At 40.9% G+C, this 21074-nt stretch overlaps 1 protein-coding gene across 1 annotated transcript; it reads right to left on the bottom strand.

Annotated features, from left to right (window-relative positions):
• Positions 1-1042: 1042 nt before the first annotated feature.
• On the bottom strand, positions 1043-18891 carry atp6ap1lb (ATPase H+ transporting accessory protein 1 like b). The gene is made up of 9 exons (XM_088291758.1): positions 18852-18891; positions 17989-18053; positions 17545-17911; positions 8210-8247; positions 7617-7699; positions 5565-5803; positions 4728-4778; positions 4120-4363; positions 1043-3074 (listed from the first exon to the last, which is right to left on the bottom strand). Exons 3-9 carry the CDS (start codon positions 17676-17678, stop codon positions 2838-2840), a joined length of 1026 nt encoding a protein of 341 aa, XP_088147884.1. The 5' UTR covers positions 17679-17911; positions 17989-18053; positions 18852-18891; the 3' UTR covers positions 1043-2837.
• Positions 18892-21074: the final 2183 nt, after the last annotated feature.

Raw genomic sequence — 21074 nt, 5'->3', positions numbered from 1 at the left:
TGGGCATGAGGAAGAGGGTGTTTTTGGGGGGTTGTTGTTTTTTTTTTTTTCTAACTGACTTTTAACTGAAAATGAGACAGTGAAGGTTGAACCCGACAAACCCTCCTTCTGGTCTCTTGAGCTCCCACAATGCAATGCAGCTTATTTAGAGCCTCCCGAGTCCCCATCGCAGTTTGGCTGTAAGGAAAGGGTTGTGTAGAGAACCGCGCTTTATGACTGGCAGCTTTACATACAAAACAGACGGGCCTATCTGTCTGTGCTCAGGCCACGGCCACAAATTTCACAATCGGCATCCACACGCCGGAGTTCTCCAATGGGAAAGATTAATATTAAACACAACACACTCACTGATTGATGTCTGGGGGTCATCATAAAGAATCTCTCTCTCTCTCTCTCTCTCTCTCTCTCTCTCTCTCTCTCTCTCTCTCTCTCTCTCTCTCTCTCTCTCTCTCTCTCTCTCTCTCTCTCTCTCTCTCTCTCTCTCTCTCTCTCTCTCTCTCTCTCTCTCTCTCTCTCTCTCTCTCTCTCTCAAAAGTGCTTATGACTCATTTATTCTGAGATATTTGCTGACTTAGATTTCCTATTAAATCTCAAACATTAAATTGTGGGATCATTATCAATAGCAGAAGATTCCTTAGCAATCAAACAGTGACAGTTAGAGGATTTAACGTAATGTCACAACATCCTCAAAGCAAATGGTTGGTTTTTAAAAAATATATATTTGAATGCTAATCGAGTAACACCTCACGATAGATTTCAACAATTTAGCCCAAAATGGTCCAAAAAATTAAAATATAAAGAATAAAATGCGCAACAATGCAGTTGTGATGGTGCAGAGACAATCCAATACTGCCCTCTTCCGGTTATGCTATGTAATTACACGTTTCTTTTTCGTGTAGACTGCAGAGTATGTCAAAGACCAAATATATTAGAGTTTTTGTAATTTTTTGCATCAATTAAATATAGTATTAACAAATATAAGAGAGTAAATGAGTTAATCTGAATATTAGCGGTGCTCATCCACATAACACAAAACACATCCTCCTCTAAATATCATTTATTGTTCAATCAGTTGGTCCTTGGACAAACTACCCGCACTCATTTCATAGTTTGTAGGATACACTTATGACCAAAGAACACATTTGACACTGCTACAGATTGACAGAACTGCCATATCGAATGTTAAGATATCTACTTATTGTCATGCTGACACTTTTTTTTTAATCAGTGGTAATGACTTATTGATGCTGTTACTGCTGCTAGTGTGGCTTCTGGCATAATAATGGCATCTATAAATCCCAGTTGCTGGACGGCATTCCTTAGCATTGTCCCTCGATGGCAGGAATTTGGATGTACAGTTAGATTGACTGGACTTAATTGCATCAGACCCCATCATAAAACAAATAGACAAATGTAGGAAGGGGAAAGGGGGGGAATCATATCACTAATCCTCATCCCATTGCACAATGTTGTAAAATTAAATTATATTTGAAGTAAGCAGCTGCTGTAAAGAGATCCAGATGCATCTACAACTTGTTCAACCTTTTAGTTTAGACGGATGAGCAGAAGTACGTTTTTCATGATTACATTGTATATAAAAAAAAAAGACAAAAATGAAAAAAAAAAAAGTAAAAAAAAAAAAAAGACCTCTGCGGAGTGACACTTCTGTACATGTATTTGTTTTGTACATAGCTGAAACGGTTCGCTCTTTTTTTCCATCTCACTCGCCATATTTTATGGCGACACCTTTGAAGCTTCACTTTGGCAGTCACACCCAGTGTCTTGGCTGGAGGTCCAATGGCCTCGCATGTCCAAAATCTTGACTCTCAGAGAGCCAGTTAACCGGCGAGAGAGAGCGAGAGAGAGAGAGAGCGCAAGAGACAGAAAGAGAGAAAGAGACGCTGCGGTGTCGCCTTCAGGCGGGCCGTCTTTCGCACCATTGTTCTTCAATATAGTTTTTAAAGTCTTCTGGTCAGTGCTTTTGCTCCTAACCAATTTTGTGCTAGTTTGTTGAACCACTCCCTCCTTCGTCGTCATCCAGCTGCTCCATTAAAAGGCCATTTCACAGTTAAATCCCAAGCAGAAGTCTTCTTTAGGGACGAGGTGAGCGTCATGGAAAGGCTCCGAACGGCCGTTCACTCCAGCCAGATGCTCGACCAGAGTTTCTTTGCCTTCCCATTTCTCTCGGAAGCTTTTTGAGCTCGCTTTGTGCCTCACTTTGCTTATTTTTAACTGCACTTCATGCAACACTTTCCGATTCTCAGGAAGCACTGCACTCGCTCAGATTGACCAGCTTTTTTTTTTTGTTTGTTTTTTTTCATGCCATGCAGCTAACACGACAATCCCAGCGCTAAAACTGGCTTTTTGAAGCATATAGTTGTTGCAGCGGTAGGACAACGGATATCTTAGAGAAAGCTGGAAAGATGACGAGTGGCGGAAGCTTTTAATATGACACCCATGTACTACTTACATTTAATCGAGAGCATCGGATGTTAGCTGTGCCAGTGACAGATTGCCTGTTAAGGGTCGCATGGCTGGCTGGGGTAAAAGGCCGCTTATCCCCCTCCCCCCTCCGCAGGGCCCCAGGACTCCCCTTGACCTTTTGACATTTGGATCATGAACTGTCGGCCCAGGAGAGGCTTCAGCATCCCGATAATGGATGCCAACATACAAGTCAATGAGTAAAGAGTATCCTGCATTTACTTACAAGTGATTTACAAGGTTTTCATGTGAACAGGCATTTTGTTAAAGAAATACTCTGTGGAGGATACTTTTTTTTCCATGACTTGCTTTCTCCTCTGCTTTTTCCTCTCTCTTTGCCCCCCTGTCCGCTTCGTTCACAGGCTGTTCTTGTCCGGCAGTTCAGCCTCTGGACTGCGGGGGAAGTAAACGGTTGCCTTGTGCTCTTCGTAGCGGTCGATATGCTTGAGGTGGACCACCATGTGCAGGGCGTAGGCCAGGACCAGGAGGAGGATCAGCGACGTCACCAAGCCCATGAGGATGGCCGGCGTCAGGAAAGTAGCGCAGTCACTTGCCGACGCAAACTTGTCCGACTGCACGTTGAAGGCTTGAATCTGAAGGAGAAGGCAGAAAGCGGAGATTAGGCTGAATTAAAGAGGACAAGTGGCTCTTACTGGGTTTAGCAGAACACACAGGTTGAGACTGCCGAGCAGATGGCCAAGCGCACGGAGTACAGACAGGCTAACGGACTGCCAAACATACGCTGGAACAGACTGATGGCACACTAAAGGAAATGGCTGGCAAAGACGGACATGCACCCAAGTAAAAAAAAAAATTTAAAAAAAATGGGTTGAAACAAAATGAGCGAAAACTACGCATCATCCTGAAATCATCATCAGGGTGAAGTCAGAAAACTAACAACACTGATGTACTCATATTCATTTGAGTTGATGAGCTACACAAAGTGAGTCAAGATATAGATCAATTTACGCACACGCATTCAATAAGAGACAAGTATAGCGAACAAGTCGCTGTCATTTCATTATTTAGGACAGGTGTGGGCAAACTACGGCCCGGGGGCCACATGCGGCCCGTTAAACGTTTTAATCCGGCCCGCCGAATTTGAGAAAAATTAAATGAATTAACCTTGTTAATGTCTCATTTTCTAAATACTGTGGTTTTTCAAAGACATATTTTGTCGTAATGCTTTTGTTCACTTTCATTTAAAATTAAATGTATATTTTTTTTTTCTCGGATGAGGTGAGGTTACCAAAACACGGCATCCATCTGCTCCCGGTCCGGCCCCTCTGTCAAATTTTAGAACCCATTGTGGCCTGCCAATCAAAAAGTTTGCCCACCCCTGCTTTAGGACAAAGGTGTCAAACTCTGGCCTGCGGGCCAAATCTGGTCCGCAGTGTCATTATATTTAGTCCTATGACTACTATACCATTTTACATTCGATATGATAATAGTAACTATAGTAATTTAAAAAACTAGACATTGTATTAAATGAATTAAACCACTTATTATAAAAAAAAAATCTATTAAAAAAATCTGCATTTATATTGTTTTAAAAAATTAAATGCTGGCTTTATTCACGTTTTAGTTTTCGGCCCACTGTGTATTTGAGTTTGACACCCCTGCTTTCGCAGATCGTACCTGGAAATCGGTGAAAGTGATGTGCCAGTTGGCGGACGTGTCGGTGTGGGAGCTGGGCACCAGTAGGGTGTCATATTTGTGCAGACTGCTGACATGCTGGCAGTGGTAGGACGACGTGGCGGGAGCATAAACCTCGCTGGCGTTGAACGTGGCCTCCTGAGTCCAGTTGTAGTGGATGTGCACACTGTCCAAGGTGAACCAGTTTTGACCTGCTGCTTCGTAGAAGGTGTTGGACATCTGAAGCCTGCGGGGGAAGGCATGCATAAATGTCAGATTTCAGAAACTAAATTCATGAAAGGAATAACAATGTTTTGTGGATTCTATGAGACTTTGTGATGTCCTTTCAGTGTATTAGTAGGGATCACACTGCAAGAAATTTGAATGTACTGGACTGGTGAAATTTAATGCTAAAAAAATAATAATAATAATAAATAAATAAATAAATAAACAAATAAATCAATAAATAAATAAATAGAAATGTAATATTTGCTGTATTTCTAAATGTATTCTGTGAGCAGTTATTTTCAATTGCAGGATGACAAAATCAGTTAAAGGGAATATAAGTATCTGATCGTTGAAAACATTTCAAGTAAGAACAGAAAACGTACCTGATTACTAGACCTCGCAAATCTTCCACATCACCAAACTTTAACGAAAGCCTGTCGAAGAGCAACATGAAAACGTTAATTCGGTCTTGCAGTCAAACAACATTTTTAAGGACAGCTCTCAACCTGGCTGTGACCTGATTGACCTTTCACCCTCGGTGAAGCGCAACAGGTGCATCGGAGCAAGGATGAAAGCAACTCCAAAACATTTTTTTTTTTTTTTAAAAAGCCATTACCACCCAAAAGTCACACATGCACTGACCCCCGCAGACTAAGATGTCATCGAGTTGGAACACTGCGCAATATCCATTTACTGCAATTTTATAAGACGGCTAAGGCCACATATTTTTATCTTGCATTTTTAGTCATGCTTTGTTTATTTTCATTTCCATCTCGTCTGAACTGTTCATGCATATAGTAAGTATGTAAAATTTATTTATATAGCACTTCTCACAAACTGTTTTGCAGTTAAATCACAACAATACAAAATAAAAAAATATATTAAAAAAATAAATAAATAAACAACAAAACAAAAATATAGAAAAAAAAAATTGCAAATGCCCGTCTTAAAAGAAATGTTTTTAATTGCCTTTTAAAAATATCCAAAGCTCAAACCGTCCCCTTGCTGAAATGAGCGCAGCTGATTCTGATTCAATAATGTTGTCTTTCCAAAGAAAATCTTACAAGCTGATGATATTCATTCAACAAAATTTTGATTGTCACATGACACAATTTGTCATCCGACACAGTGCACACACAGTTTATGTCCAGATAAGAAATGACGAAGACATGCGCCACAAGAAGAAGCACCAGAACATGCCTGGAGTTGTCGTTACTTACGTGGCCTTCTCCTTGGTGCAGACTGAGCTTTTGGTGTCCACGGGTGAGTTGCCATTGAACACTCTCTCCGTCAGATCGATGAAGGTGTGATTCCTGTAGCGGATGGCCAGGCGCTTTGCCTTGAATAGAATGCACGTCTTCCCGTTGTAGGACACGCTCAAGGGGCCGTACGGGCCCATCAACGACTGGAGCAGCTTCCTCTTGCTGTGAGACATCCCTGCGTGATGCCACTTGAAAGGCTGTGAGAAAAAAAAAAAAAAGAATGGCACAGACGGCAGAATTTAGTTTCACTGCCCTGAGGTCCAGACGACAGATGAGGATACAGTCAGCACCAACCAAGGTGTTCACAGCGAGCCAGCGACTACAATGTAAAAAATTAAAGATTTTTTTTTTTAATTTATTCTCTTCATTTCGTATTGTTTCTTGGAGTTTCACTGCGTTGAGAATTTTTTTTTTTGGTCAGATCAAAAGTCTCTTTGTGTTACCATGTCAATGTAATCTCTGCCCAGGGCCTTCAGAATCAGTTGTGCTGACCGATGTAGCTTCTACTAAATCAGCTAGCTACAGAGCTGTTTCTTGTACCAATCAGAATTTAAATAATAAATAATTCAATCACGTCATTCGTTTTGTTTCCTCTGAATGATTGTTCAGTGAAAGCCCAAGTTTGACCCGTAGAACACTTCTGCATACATTATGATGTACACTAATGTGCATCTATTTTATTTTAAACATCGATATGTTTTTAGATAGATTTAGTCATGCTGGTCCGCAGAATAAAAGTTAGTCAGCCAGAATCAATTTAACTGCATCTCTTTTCGTTTTTTTTATCCTGCTCTGCTGCTCGCTTAATTCTGCCAGTCTGCCCACCACCAGTACAAAGTAAAGAGTTGCAAAATAGAAAGAAAAAGTTGCACATTGACAAAAATTTTGCTTCATAAATGAAGACCGTTGTAGGCTTCATTACGTATCAGGAATACTTTTCCACCGTAACTTAACTTTTTAACTTCATTGGTGAGCAACACCCTGAAAGGTTGACTGACCCATGCGATCTGGTTGTTTATTTATTTATTTATTTTTAAATGAAAAAAAAATAACCTTAAAACGAGCTGAGTTTCTGAAAAAAATACAATTAAAAAAGGTTGTTAAAGTCTCACAATATGCCTTACAAATAGCTGACCTACTACAGTTTGTCCACTAGAGGGAGACAGGAAGCGAATTCTTATTGTCCTGCATAAGCACAATCATCCAACTTTGACCCAAACAAGTAGATTGAATTATTCAAACTAGGTGTGTCAAACTAAATGCTTTTTTTTTACTAAATCCAATTTACAATTCCATCACGTTAAACTGTAATTAACCCTTTGAGAGTTTAGAATTCGCCTCCCCTGGCTCTAAAATGTTTTGCATAATTTGTAATTTGGCAATAAATTGACCATTAGAATTAAATCCAACTGGTGTTCAACGTCGCCGTCATCCCAACCATAGAATGAGAGTGATGTAGTCAGAGTTGAATTGAAGTCAGTGAGGAGCAGATGTGCACTGAGAGGAAAACATGATGTACAGTAGCCTATATACCAGAAGCGCCTCCATCTTCGTAATCTCTTTGCTTGGGCGCTACATCGCACTGGAAGGCATTTGTGCTAATCCAGCAGCGTTTGACAAGAAATTCACTGTGAGTGACGTTTCTCTCATTATTTTCAAATGACTGGGTTGACATATATGGTTGAGATTGTTTAAGGGAATAAAAGCCCCTCTTTGTGAATGTCCTATTTGAAATGAAGCAAAAACTAAAGGATCGTTTCATCTGTAGAAAACAGATTTGAGCATGCCTGACTGCATCAGTAACATATGGCCACACAGATGTGTCTTTACAATGGTGTGAGTGTGTGTGTGTGGCAGTCAAAGATGTTCCTCTGGTGAATGTGACACCAAGTAATATTCTCACATCCAAGGTCACGCAGAGCGGCAGAGTGCTTTGTTTTGTTTTCATGCGCATACAAGATGTGGATGAAGACACAATGGCAGCGAAGCAAAAGTGGTGTGCGTGCGTACCTGCAGGATTCTCCTGAGTGGGTTTTCATCTTCAGGCGTCAAAACAACCTCTTTGCTTTCTAAGCCATACTCTCCATCCTGACCTGAAAACACACGGTTTGGCAGGGAAAGGTTACATCAGCATACAAATCCCAATGCCGCTGTGCAGATTGCAACGTAATCATAAAAGTTCAGCCCCCTCTTTCACACAAACACACACGCATGCTACTGACACACACATGCACAAATACATCCTGCAGCCTACACCTCCGTGTTCCAGCTCCTCTCTATTTCCAGTTGTTTTGCGTCATCCTTGTGACTCATCAGCGTTTTCTTTTTTTTTGTTTTTTTTTCCCTGGCAGTAACACCATTATTCAGTATTTACAAACATTTTGTTGCATCACAAGATCCGTGTTTATCCGTCTTTTTGTCAAAGAATCTAAATATAACTACACATACGCCAGATTTGGGGTGCATAAAATAACACAGATTCCCCCCCTTGTGTTTGCTTTAGAGTGAAGCAAAGATGCGTGTCAGGAGCAAAATGCATTTGTCAGCAAGGCCGGCTTGATTGAATCAGGCCTTCCATCGCGCCGCGTTTGTCACTCACTTACTTGATGTGACTCTTGTGGCTTGTTTGGGGTTCTCTCGGCTGTGGAGAAAAAGACAAGACAACATGAGATTCGGAGCACACCGCAGGGAAATTACACATTGACGATTAATTGGAAATAATGCTCCGTAATCAGGCATGTGCACGCATAGCCTCCTTGAGGTGCTCCAGCACCAGCCTTTTAGGTATGGGTAAGAAAACTGCCCTCCGAGACGCAAAAAACTCACTTACACAGTACCGAGTGAGTGTTGGATGACCTAACTTCTCTTGAAAGGTCCCTCTTGAAAATGGCCTCACAAGTGTATCTGCAATTAAATCCATACTTCCCCCTCCTTCGGCCATTTTGGTTTAAATAAAAAAATATATATTTTAGATTTTCACACGCTCGCCTAGCGCTCCCCCCTCATGGGTGAGTATCCAATCACAAGACACGTTCACCTTCAGCGTAAGACCAGCGAGAAGGCTCACTGTAACCAACTCGTCGTCTGATTGGCTATCGCAACTGTCGATCAAACCTGAAAGCTCCACGACTTTGATAAAACAGACGCCCCCATGATTATATCTGAAGGCCTCGGAATGAATAGAAGCGTGCTATTGATATTGTGAAACCTGCATGGCAACAAGAGCTATCAGAATTCTGATTGGATAAAAACTCTCACCTAAAAATACAACACTTGGATATAATGTGACATCAATGTGTAGAATATGTTCATTTTTTTCTTGCTTATGTTAGGCCAGCAGAGAAGGCCTTGACGGCCCGCCAGTGCTGAGACCATTTTTTTCTCCAATGAAATACACACTCACTGTCATCGATTTCCCCCAAAGTATCTGAACATCAGATGTGCATTTATTTGTGTTATTGTACCATTGTGAACATTTTATGTATTGTGTATGTACAATATCAGATTTTGACTTCACTTTCTTTCTGCAAGGCAATATTGCTTTGCATGGAAGCGCTCACATCTTTGGTGGACAGCTGATCACTGATGTGGTACTGACCCATATATCGCTGCTGGGGCATAGTGGACACGCATTTCCTTCACGTGTGTGTCCTATAAGCTAGCAGCTGCTCCACACTCCCTCCAAGGCAATCCCGCACCGCCTCAGTCAAGCTCATCCTGCTCCTTTTAACCGTCCAATCAAAGACATCACACAGAGGAAATTGGCTAACTGGCGGGGGGGGGGGTCAGTGGATGGGCCCGTTCTACTTGTCGGGATGCTTTGCTTTAACTCTGCTGTCTTTGCTGGTCTGTCGGAGATCATCTAGATTTATCCACACACACACAATAGCTTCTTATAATTAACCTCTTTAAAGACCTTACGCAGGTAGCATGTAAGTAAATAAGAAACTCTAGTTTTGCATAAATGTGAAATAAAAGGAGAGACCTTGGTGAAATCAATACATGATGGAATAATGTGGAGCTCAAGCACGAAAAAAAAAATCATTCATTGGTCATCTGCTATTGTCAGAGAGTGTTAGCATGTTTAATTTTATTTACATGCGCAACAATTAATCGACAACTAATCGATTAGCAAATTAATCGACAACTAATCGATTAGCAAATTAATCGACAACTGATTTTTTTTTTTATCATTTAGAGAGACCTTGTTTATCTTAAAATTATCCAAATGCTCGGAAATTCAGCCTCAACAGTAAATATTCTCAGATTTCAGTAGCCCTGCATGAAAAAAAAGAGGGATTATCTTTGTGTTTGATCAAAATAATACGTTTACAAACATCTGCTTTTACTTTGAGGGGGGGGGAAATCAACATTGTTGCCCATTTTGCAATGTTATGGACCAAAGGAAATAAAAAAATAAATAAATAAAATCTGAATAAGTTTGTCATCTTGACAAAAACGTCCATTTTTTTACTATATTTATGCATCAATTAAAAAGTGATTATTAAGATAATTGTTAGTAGTAGCCCTAGTTTTATCGCAAGCAATTATTCTAATAATTATATATTTAATTGAAAAAAATCATCAACAAAAGCTACATCCAACCCATTTTTCAAACGTACCCAAAATGTTTTTTTGATGCAGTTACTTTCCCTGTTCATGCATAAAAGTGAGCCAAGCAAGCTGAGGATTTGAAGCAGTTGGGCTGGGTTTTAGCCACATTCATGGAGAAGAAAATCTCTTGACGTCACTGAGATGTTCAGCCCATTTTTGAGGTGGTGGTTGTTGCCCAAAGGTTTTTTTTTTTCTTTTTTCTTTTTTTTTCCTGGCTCATGCATCCAAGTGCTGCTGTGCACAATGGATCAGACACAGTTGACATGATTTCGTCCCCCACACACACACTAAATAAATCTCAGTATTTTATTCTGACTTCAACCATTCAGTGTTGTGCTTCAGGGATAGCTCGATTTAGAATTTATTTAACTGTAGAACAGAGAAATAGGGCTGGGCTTTATGATTTCATTTGCTACATTGCGAGTGTTTTCAAGACAACAACTTTATTTATTTTCCTTGCATAACAGTTGTTTCCAGACAAAAATCTGTCATCTTTAAGTGTTGAGTTAGTCTTGAGGCCCAGGACAAATTAACCTGCACATTATTTCCTTCCAATTAGTGGATATAAATCACACACACTGCTGTTCAAATGCCAAGTTTCATGATGTTAAAAAAAAGAAACCAAGATAAATCATTTCAAAACTTTTTTTCCATCATTAAAGTGACTTATAACCTGTCCAACATTATTGGGGTGGGGGAAAAAGGTTTAACTTTTTGAGAGGCGAAGTAAAAATAACTGAGATGATGTGCTTGCATAAATGTGCACACCCTCACAACTGGGAATGTTAAGAATTATTGTTTACATTTTTTTAAAAAGAGTCAGCACACATACTACAGTTTAAAGTGTCTCTGATTATCCGCAATAAAGTTTAGATGTTGCAGTATTTTTATCCCTTCACGTTTTTCTTGTTATTTTTTTTGCTTTCTGGAGCAGACGCTAGAAGTTTTTATTTCTGTTCATAATTCACACCACACATGCGTTTGGGAGATTTCTAGTGTGTTTTTTTTTGCCAAAATATCCAAACCAGGGTTGAACCACGGCTGCCCTTGTGAAAGAAAAGCAAACAGTACGGCAGGTTACCAACTGTATTTATGTAAGCGTCTCAGCAGTCTGGAGCAGGTATCCACCCATCTGGTGCAGTTTCCACCTGAGCAATGTTATATAGTTGGGTGCCAGGTGGATTAGGATTAGCGGTGAACACAGGCCAGGTCGACTGGAGCCTGACCGCGGAGAGACAAAGGCCACAAGCAAAATGAGGAGATTAACGAAGATTAATGAAGTCAGATTCTGCAGTGTCCTGGACAGTGCATGTGCAAAATGACCATTTTGAATAACAATTCATTGGAAAAACAAACAAAATGTGGCCAGTGTATATTAGATTAGATTAGAAATCCCTTTATTGTCATTGTACTCAAGTGTGCAACGAGATTAGAGATATGCGGGAACTAGCGCCCAACTGACATTAACTGGTTTGATCATACTGGACAAAGACGAATAAGACGTGGCTGGCTGTCTTAACGTACGTTTTCATAGATATGGAAATTACAATTTTTCTTTTTATTTTATGTTACATATACTTTCTCCATAAACTATAAACCCGGAAATGTCATGGATCACTTGTGATGTCTACTGTTTCAAGTTCAAATAGAATCGACCAAACATGCTAACATGCTAAATCAGGCTGACTTGCATTTCTGCTGCTAAAATGATTCAAAATTACACTCTAGGGTAGAAATATTATTTTTTTCTTTACAGAGTAGAGTTGAAAATAAATGAATTCATTGGCGGTCTAACTTTGTTCATTTGTGGCGCATTTTTCTATTTTTTATTTTTATTTTATTTATTTATTTTTTGCAATATTTTGTTTTCCGGGTCCTGAATGTATTTTATTGAACAATAAAAATAGAAGACAACAATAAATGAACATCAACTTGTCATTTCTTAAATTCACATTGTGTATGGCAGCAAACTATATTCTCGTCTAGAAGCAAAGCTAAATCGATTTAAAATAAGATGACATCAGATGTGATATAATTTTGAGAATATTTAGTCAACATACCTTTTAATTACAATTTTAAACTTGGGATTCTATTGTGCTAGCAAACAAATAACATAACTGATATAAATATTTTATACTGTATTAATATACTTTTAACCTTATAGGCCACTCTTGCTGCTACATCATAATGAAAGTCAGTTAATTTCTGGGTCTGTTTCGTGAGTATGAGTTTCTCACACTAATTAATTTGCCTGCTATTTTTCTTTTCAAATCAGAATGTTCTCCACATTAACGCGGTAATAGTCAGACATCTCTGAAAAGTGTACACGGATCACCCCAAGCACTTAGCAACTTGTTAAACACCCTAGCCGAGTCAATCTGTGGTTAGCTTAGCAGTTAGCATGGTTTATCTATCTTTTCTCCTCATCCCTTCTTGACAATGACCATTTTCAGAAATATAGCTTACTCACCATCGCGGAGGTGTTAACTATTGACGAAAGAACCGACTGCAACATGTTTAGGCACACTTGTAGCCTACTGAAGTCCATTGCTAGCTAGCTGCTGCTGCTGCGGCGTAAGTCGCACCGCGCTTCCGTCAACCTCCGACTACCTGCGGTAGGTGACATCAAGCCCAGCGCAGCTTTTTCTGAGTATTACCTTTCAATATTTTGATTAGGTATTTGCTAATTTTGCCTTGTAAACTGTGATACGAAGCATCTTATTTTGAGCCTTGATAAGCATAAAAATTGAGGCCCTCTATTTTGACTGGAAAAGGTGATAATTGAGCTGCTAGTTGCTAAAGGTGAGGTAGAAATAGCATCAAATATGGTTTGTTTGCTCAAATTCGACCTCAACAAGAGTAATCTGCTAATGCAGGTTCCCTCTTTGATGACAATCAGCCTGAACCGTGCCAAGCCGAGGGCTTGATGGTGGCTTAACTCCTGTTAAGAGTAACTCATGTCTCAGTCAAATAGCGGCACAGAGCAAACAGGGGGGTTGGGGGGAAGGGAAGAAAAATAATAAAATAATACATCGCACCTAGCCAGGCCTCAGCTGGCCGAAAGGCACAAGAGGAGTGTGCAAGTGCTAGCTAAAGCCCTCGCATTTGTTCTTGTGCCAGTTTGGTGAGGTCAGCAGGCCAGGACTGCTGAGGCCGCGTCATTGGCTGAGCTTGTCACACGGTGCCTGAGTGCTGAACATGCCCTTTTATATAATCGACGCCACCCCTTTGGCTCACCTCACTCCCTCTTGATATGTCTCTTAAATTTGAACACGCCCGCCAATATGCCACCTGATGTCATGAGGATGTTGTGAATCGAGCGCAAAGTTGTAAGTACGACATTAACGCTAACACTGATGCACTAACTAGCTCACAACCTCAAAAGCTCAAAGGTCATCTTAACCCGAGGTCGCCTTGTAAAAACAAAATGAGGGATGGGAAGTGGCGTTATATCTTACTACATTCCCAACTCATTGAGTAATTTTTCATTTTTCCCGTAGTTGATTAATGACTGTAATAATTACTCTGAGTTAAAAATAAACTTAAACAAAACAAACACTGCAAGGACAGCAAATTCGTCGGACCTATTTTAATGAAAACAACATGGCTCTGAGGATGACCCAATGCCATCTCAGTTGTGTGCCACTGTTTGGCGCAATACAACACATTGTACTATCAAGTTCCCTGCATTGTTAATCCATCACTTCATGACGCATGAAGTCTTCATTTGTGAGACTGGCATGAATCCACTTCCTGCTGAAAGTCCGGTGATGATGTCACATTAATTACCAATGTGAAAACCTATTTTTATTCATAGCTGAACTTTAGAGCAAATAATATGAACCTAGCTGCCATACGGTTTGTAGTTTCATCTATTTAAAAAAAAAAAAAAAAAGATTTAACTGTCATTCCATATTATTGCGATATAGGTTACATGAACAGTAATCGCTTATCATGGGATGATAAAATAACCATCATGAAGAAATTTTGCCTGACCTGAAAAACAATAAAACTCCAAAGGTGACAATGTTAAACACTTTCTGGTATGGTTTGAAACGTTGCCTAATTCAACGATGCATCATCTATACCGAATGAAGGTTTTATTGTTTTGTTCTCAATATTTGGAAGAAAGATTAAAGCGAATCTGTCTTTGTGTCTTTCACTGGCAGAGCTGTAATTGATCAAACTGATAAGCAGTTGTTGCTTCGTGTCAATTTTAATTGAAAAAAAAAAGCTAGTAAAAAAAAAATAATAATAATCCTGATTTGGATCATCACTAAATATTCAGAATAAGGCAAAAAATAATGCCTGGATGAATAACTATATCCAGACCTTCACCGAAATTGAATGAGTTCTTTTTTTTGTCTTTTGAATGAACATTATTCGCATTAAATAATCGGCGCAAGAAAACAAGTCTTAATCCCACGCAGCGCAGATGCAGGCAAGCCAACGAATAGATTTCTTAGGGCAGATTAAGCTGAGGTGTTGCCCGTCCTTGTTGCCATTTTCGTGGCGATTTGATTATGGCTGGTCAAGCGTCGAAAGTCACGATCACTTCATATGCCTCGTTAGTTTCTGGATCAATTTTATATAGTGGTTAAATTATAGACAGCTTCTACCCACTATTTGATGTTGCTCTTTTGACTGTCAAGTTTTTGTTGATCAGTGATCAATCGTCACCTGCAAATCCAAGATTATTCGCTTTTCGTACGTTTCTTTTTTCAGGTTGATGTGGCGAAAGAAAATCGACTGGACTTTAGAGCAGGTGAAAGCAGGTCTAAGTTGCGGTGCAAGGGGGGTGTAATGCGATTTTGGTGGATTTGATCCAGGCGCAGACAGACACATTCCACGCTCCCCTGATGTGTGGTGAACGTCATCGTATTTTATCCGAATTAAAGAAAACTCCAACCACGCGCGCACTTAAATAGCGTCAATTTGTTGCCCTCCCTAGCAACAAGGGCATGCAAGAGGAATTCTGAATCTGCACGTCATATGTCACATAATGGTCACAAAATGGACTTTGAGTGTTCACTTTCTGTCATATAAGAAACGAGGACGTTCAAAAACGTCTGAGAAATATAATTGGCCCATTATTAGGAGTGACCATATTTTGCTTTCATCATACTTGCAAAGACGTGTTTTAAAAGCGGCAAGTTTGAAATAAAGGGAATCAAGTTTTAAATCTGTGTAACAGGTTTCATTGTACATAAATTCATTTTTGTAATTTCATCTGCAAATACCCAGTGAATTTATTTGTAAGGAAATATAAAAAAAAATGGTTTTATTACATTTTTCATCCTTAACACGTGTATATGGTAACATACGGAATTATATTGGATATATGAAAAATTCTTTTTTTTTTTTTTAATCAAGTATAATGAATGCAGGAGAGTCGCTTGTTTGACGGCACCTTTAACAATGCACTACATGGAGATTTATCAATTTGCATTCAAATTGGTTTGCACCAATCCCTTCTGAAGGACACTTCTCTTTCAGCCAATGAAATGCTATCTGGAAGTTTTTAGAAAAAAACAAAACAAAAAGGAGGCCTAAAAAGCTCCTCTTACATAACAAAGTGAGTGTGTCAGATCTGAAAATGATGCGGCAACTTGCGGACCCGACAACCTGCTGTAACAGTTCTAAAGTTGCCGACAAAGTTTGATCCTGGGCATATGGGATCAAACTTCAGATGGCCCTTCAGATTAAAGTCGTGCAGCCCTTTTGCCATCGTGACAGATGGCTGTGAGGGTTATAGACAAGTTATCGCTTTAAAAAAAAAACAGCATAGCAACTTTTATCACTAGGAGACAATAAAGTTGAATATTCTCATTTCTCATAACCACTTAAAAAGATTAATTGGGGAATTATTTTTATTATCATTGTTAGTACATTATTATTTAGAGGCCTGATGTGGAAAAATTAAAAAAAAATCTTATTTCCACATTAGTAAGTTTTTCCTTCCACTCTTTCATTTTCTAAAGCACTTGTCCACTTCTGAGCCACATCACTATGTTAAAAAAAAATTAAAATAAAAGTTGGGTAAACTCAACATTTCAAGTCAACTTGAATGAGTTTTGCTGCTGTGAAAATTGGGATTGTCCATCCCCCCCCCCCCAACTATAAGATATAAGTACAAACAAACAAATGAACAAATTGTTTGGGGGAAAACGACTTGCCTATTTTGTTGAGCTAACAAACACTGCGGCCATAAAAGTAAATAATTTAGATATTAAAGTTGTTCCAACCTACAGCCCAAAAATATTCAAGTTGCATTTTTTACATGGCAAGTAAGCGACATGGGGATCGTGAATAAAGCATTGAAGTGGAATTCATCCCACGCTGGCACTATGACGGTCAGCATTTTCAAGCGCTACACGACCAGAGGCAACTTGAATCTGCCTCTCCGAGGAGTTGCAGTTTTTTGGTCCACAGGGGGACTCGGACCATGACCGCCCAGTTCCGAAGCTCAAGTCTCTACAAATCAGCTACTGCAGGCCCTGACCTCTTCCGCCCCTTTTATTTGGGTTTCCGTCCCTTTCAAGATTCATTTTGCTGACCATAATCACATCAATTGCTCATCAATGCATTTGCGCTACCGAATCGTTCTCAGCCATGAGGCGGAGCATGGCACGGTTTCCAAAGCCGTGTTCAATACTATTGCTCTGGTTTGTGTTGACTGAGAGCAAGCGAGGCCCATAGCTGCCGGCTCAGTCTCGCCCTCGTAACACAGTTGTGAGCGAGTCCTACATCGGCCCCTGAATGTTTGATCCAAATTTGACCCGCAGGACAGCAACATGCAGACATGTCTGGCGACAATTCCCTTCCCCAATCTCGCCGCCTCTCTCACTCTGCCACCTCCTCCACCTCCACCTCGCCCTCCCCCCTCCCCTCCCCGCGCTCTCTCAATGATTGCATCAGTAAATTGACTCCAGCAGACCACCCCTGATTCATCCTCTCCTCCCTGTCCCATCCTTGTTTACCTTCTCTCCATGTCCCACTCTCCTCCTCCCTTTGTATGTCCTCACCAACCCCTCGCACGCCCACAGCGTGATGAAGCGTCCTCGTTTCGGACCGACACTACTCTACATAGACAACAGCCTCATCTGTGATTGATGAGTGGCGTCTGATGCAGTCCCCAACACTGAGGCAAACAAAGGCGTGCGGTGCAGCCCTCTCCAAACACAGACAGCCCTTCCACCATTCATGAGACGGCCAAGGTGAGACGGAGAAGCAAGACAATGGGGAGGAATATAAATACAAAGGAAAGAATGAACACACGCACACGCTCTTGTGCTCATAGCGATGGAGAGGAGGCTGGCTTTACCTTCTGTCCAAGATTTCAGGCACTTCATCGTAGGTGAGTCCCGGCTGCAGCTCTTCCTCGGACAGAGTGAGACCAGGCCGGCTGAGAGCAGACAGCAAGGCGATGGAGCACAGGAGGAATGCGTGTGCAGCCATTGAGACAATGAGAGGAGACTGCCGCTGCTGGAGCGCCGCTTCATAATCTGCTCTCCAAGCGGCGCCTGGCTTCCCAGCTTTTGTGAGCGGCACTCGTTGTGACCAATCAGCGGCCAGCGCAGAGTATCGGCGTGCGTCACAGTCCCCTCGCCGCTCCCTCCTCCTCCTCCTCTGCTTATTTCACGCTGCTCACCCTCCCACATCCACTTCTGTGCTCTCCATCCACTCTGCCTCTGGCATTTACACAGGTAGCTGCAGGCCAGTCCCACATATAGGAAGCGTCTTGCTTGTATTTCACATCCCGTCATACCTTGGCTGTCTCCAATTGTCACGTTTACGCACACACACGGGAGTCACAAGCACACGCGCAAAAACCTGTGAAAGTCAAGGTCAGATCACAGAGGGAGATGAGAGGATGTTGACAAGGAAGGGGGTGGGGGGGGGAAGCAGAGCCACGACTGCATGACCTAGATCTCCAGTGCGCTGCCACAAAAGCAGAATTAATTCACTTGATCTATGCGTTGTTGTGAGCCCGCAGCGGAGGAAATTGTCCACTGAGGCTGCAAATATGGATGACAGCAGCAGCTGAGCAGCAGTGGGACGAGACGGGAGGGACGGTCCGACCCCCCCGTGACGCGGACCACTGTTTCAGTTTCCGCCTTGGCGTTCATCTGTCATGAGTCGGTAAAGATCGTAACGAGTCTGTTTGGCATTTCCATAACAGACGAGCGGAATATCAGGAGTGGTTATATAACAAAATGTTTTGACCTACAATTGTGGGAGATTTTCTCATCGATGCATGGCAAGTGAGTCACGCTGACGCCGTCTGTCGTTTTTTTCTCTCACAAGAGCACTGCTTCCTCCTCATTTTTAATTCGAACAAACTTTTGGAGATGCTATGATCACATATTATCAACAACATTTTTTTTGCAGAAATAACGAGGTGATTTAGTGGGACTTTATTGGCCTTGGCTCTCTTTTGCAAACTAAACTTCATGTTATATTTCTCAACATGGAAGAAAAAACAACTGTTTTTCCAGTCCATTTTTTTGCAGCCGCACTTTTTGCAACTCTATGTTGATGGTAGGAAATATACCGCAAATAATTGTCACATACCAATACTCAAAAATCATTCATTCAGTACATAGAATTTTGCCAAGCGACTTCACTCACCTGCCTTGACTTCCGTAAGAATGTTCCCGTTCTTAATCCACCTTTTGCTACCACAATTGGAATTGTGTGACTTCACAAATGAGCTTCAAGAAGAATGGTCCCCAAAAAAAATTAAGCACATCTTAAACTTTGTGGCAAGCCTTCCCAGATAAAAACCAGTTGAGGCCCTTTCCATTGAAGCTGGGACGACTTTTTGTTGTTGCAAATATTCTCTCAGTTTGAATCGGATACCTGCAACATGTTCCGCAAAAAGTTGGGACAGGGTGAACAAAAGACTGGGAAACATGACGCTCAACACACTTCAAATGATGCGCACTCCGAAAACACCTGGTTGGAATATTCCACAGGTGAAGATGATAATTGAAAACAAGTGAGTGCTAATTATTTTGTAAAAGGAGAATCCACGAAAGATGTAGTTCATCACAGGACGAATGGGGAAACGTTCACCACTTTGTGAACAACTGCATGGGCAAACACGTTTCTCAACATGCAATTACAAGAAATATACTTAACTTCATCGTCTAATGCAGGTGTGGGCAAACTACGGCACGGGGGCCACATGCGGCCCGTTAAACGTTTTATTCCGGCCCGTCGAACTTGAAAATAATTAAATAAATAAACCTTGTTCATGTTTTATTTTCTAAATATTGTGGTGTGTCAAAGACATAATTTGGTGTAATGCTTTCGTTCACTTTCATTTAAAATTAAATGTATTTATTTTTCCTCAGACGAGGTGAGGAAACCTATACACTCCATCCATCTTCTCCTGGTCCGGCCCCTCTGTCAAATTTTAGAACCCATTGTGGCCCGCCAATCAAAAAGTTTACCCACCTCTGATCTAATGTCCATATTTATCGAACAATTAAGAGAATCATTAGCGATCCCCGCATGTAAGCAACGGGCGCCAAAAATAAATAAATAAATAAAACAGACGCCAGTGAGCTTCGATCTCTCTGGCAAAACTGATTTAAAAATCGTGTTATTGGGGAAAAAAAAAAAAAACACTTCCGAAAACCAGGTTGACACAGTTCGCTAAATCTACAAAGGCAAGTTAGAACTCTTCCATGCAAAGCAAAAAGCCAGAAATAATCAACACCAAGCTCATCTGAATTGGACAAACGCAAAGCGGAAAATTGTGCTTTGGTCTCGCGAACATTTTCTACATCTTGAGGGAACTACAATATCAAGTGTATCAAACGATGGCTCAACAATTGAGTGTGCAAAGCGGCTGGAGTGTCGCAGGGGCCAAGATGGGTCATCCGTGTCTTGCGGGGATCACAGTAACAGGAAGTGACTAAAGGCTGTCTCAGCCTGCCGCAGTCACTTCAACAGGCCAGTGTGTCAGTCTGCTAGAGGGAAAGTGCAAAGTAGACCGTCGATCAACCGATGTCAGTTCAGACGGACGGCACGCTTGAGAGCATCAAATAAAAACCAGGGTAGAAATGCATCGATTTGGTGTGATGAATGTTTTTTTTAACAATTTCATCATTTCCATGCAGTGGCTGTTACGAGTCATTTTTTGATGCACCTAGCTTCTACTTTTGTTCACCCAAATTTGTGCTTGGCCTTGTCTCAGTGAGTCATGCAGCCTTTGCGATTATGAAACAGATCGAACATAAAAGGCCGAGGGGGGTCACTGTCTATTTATAGGTATGAGCTCATATCCAACTTTTTTTTTTTTCTTTTTTAATCCCGCTCTTCATACCCACACAGAACACTCATGCGAGTGGTGATGTAACAGGTTTGTGCCGTTTTGCAGCAATGTGTTGATATTAATACATGGCTACTAATCTTCGAGTGACCAGTTGTCATCAACATTCACACTCAGATGGCGTGGGAGGTTCCGTGCATTCTAAGTGGGCTCATGCGCAAAAATGATGCTATTAGTAGGAATGAACGTGGAAAGTTTAAAAAAAAAAAAAAGCGTGAGGAAGGAACATTGTAACCAACTGGTCCTGTGAGGCTTGCATGCACATACACACTACACACTTGAGAATAGAATTATCGTATTTATTTGCTCCAATCGGCAGTGTCAATTCAACAGCTGTATAAAAGAATCGGCTTTTACAAAGATGATAATGCTGTGTTGATACTGTCACATCACTGTCAGAGTTACATTATTAATTTTACACATTATGAATGACACTGGTCAACAATTGTTTGAATGCATTTTCCGATTTTTTTAGTCTGGTTCAGAATCTGCCTGAATTTTTCTCTAGCACA

The sequence above is a fragment of the Idiotropiscis lumnitzeri genome, chromosome 3 (genome assembly GCF_059441095.1).
Source record: "Idiotropiscis lumnitzeri isolate Australia: NSW breed Sydney's pygmy pipehorse chromosome 3, RoL_Ilum_1.0, whole genome shotgun sequence".
In the NCBI taxonomy this organism is placed as follows: Eukaryota; Metazoa; Chordata; class Actinopteri; order Syngnathiformes; family Syngnathidae; genus Idiotropiscis; species Idiotropiscis lumnitzeri.
Note: the sequence above shows the minus strand (reverse complement) of the source record. Positions and strands in the feature narration are given on the sequence as shown.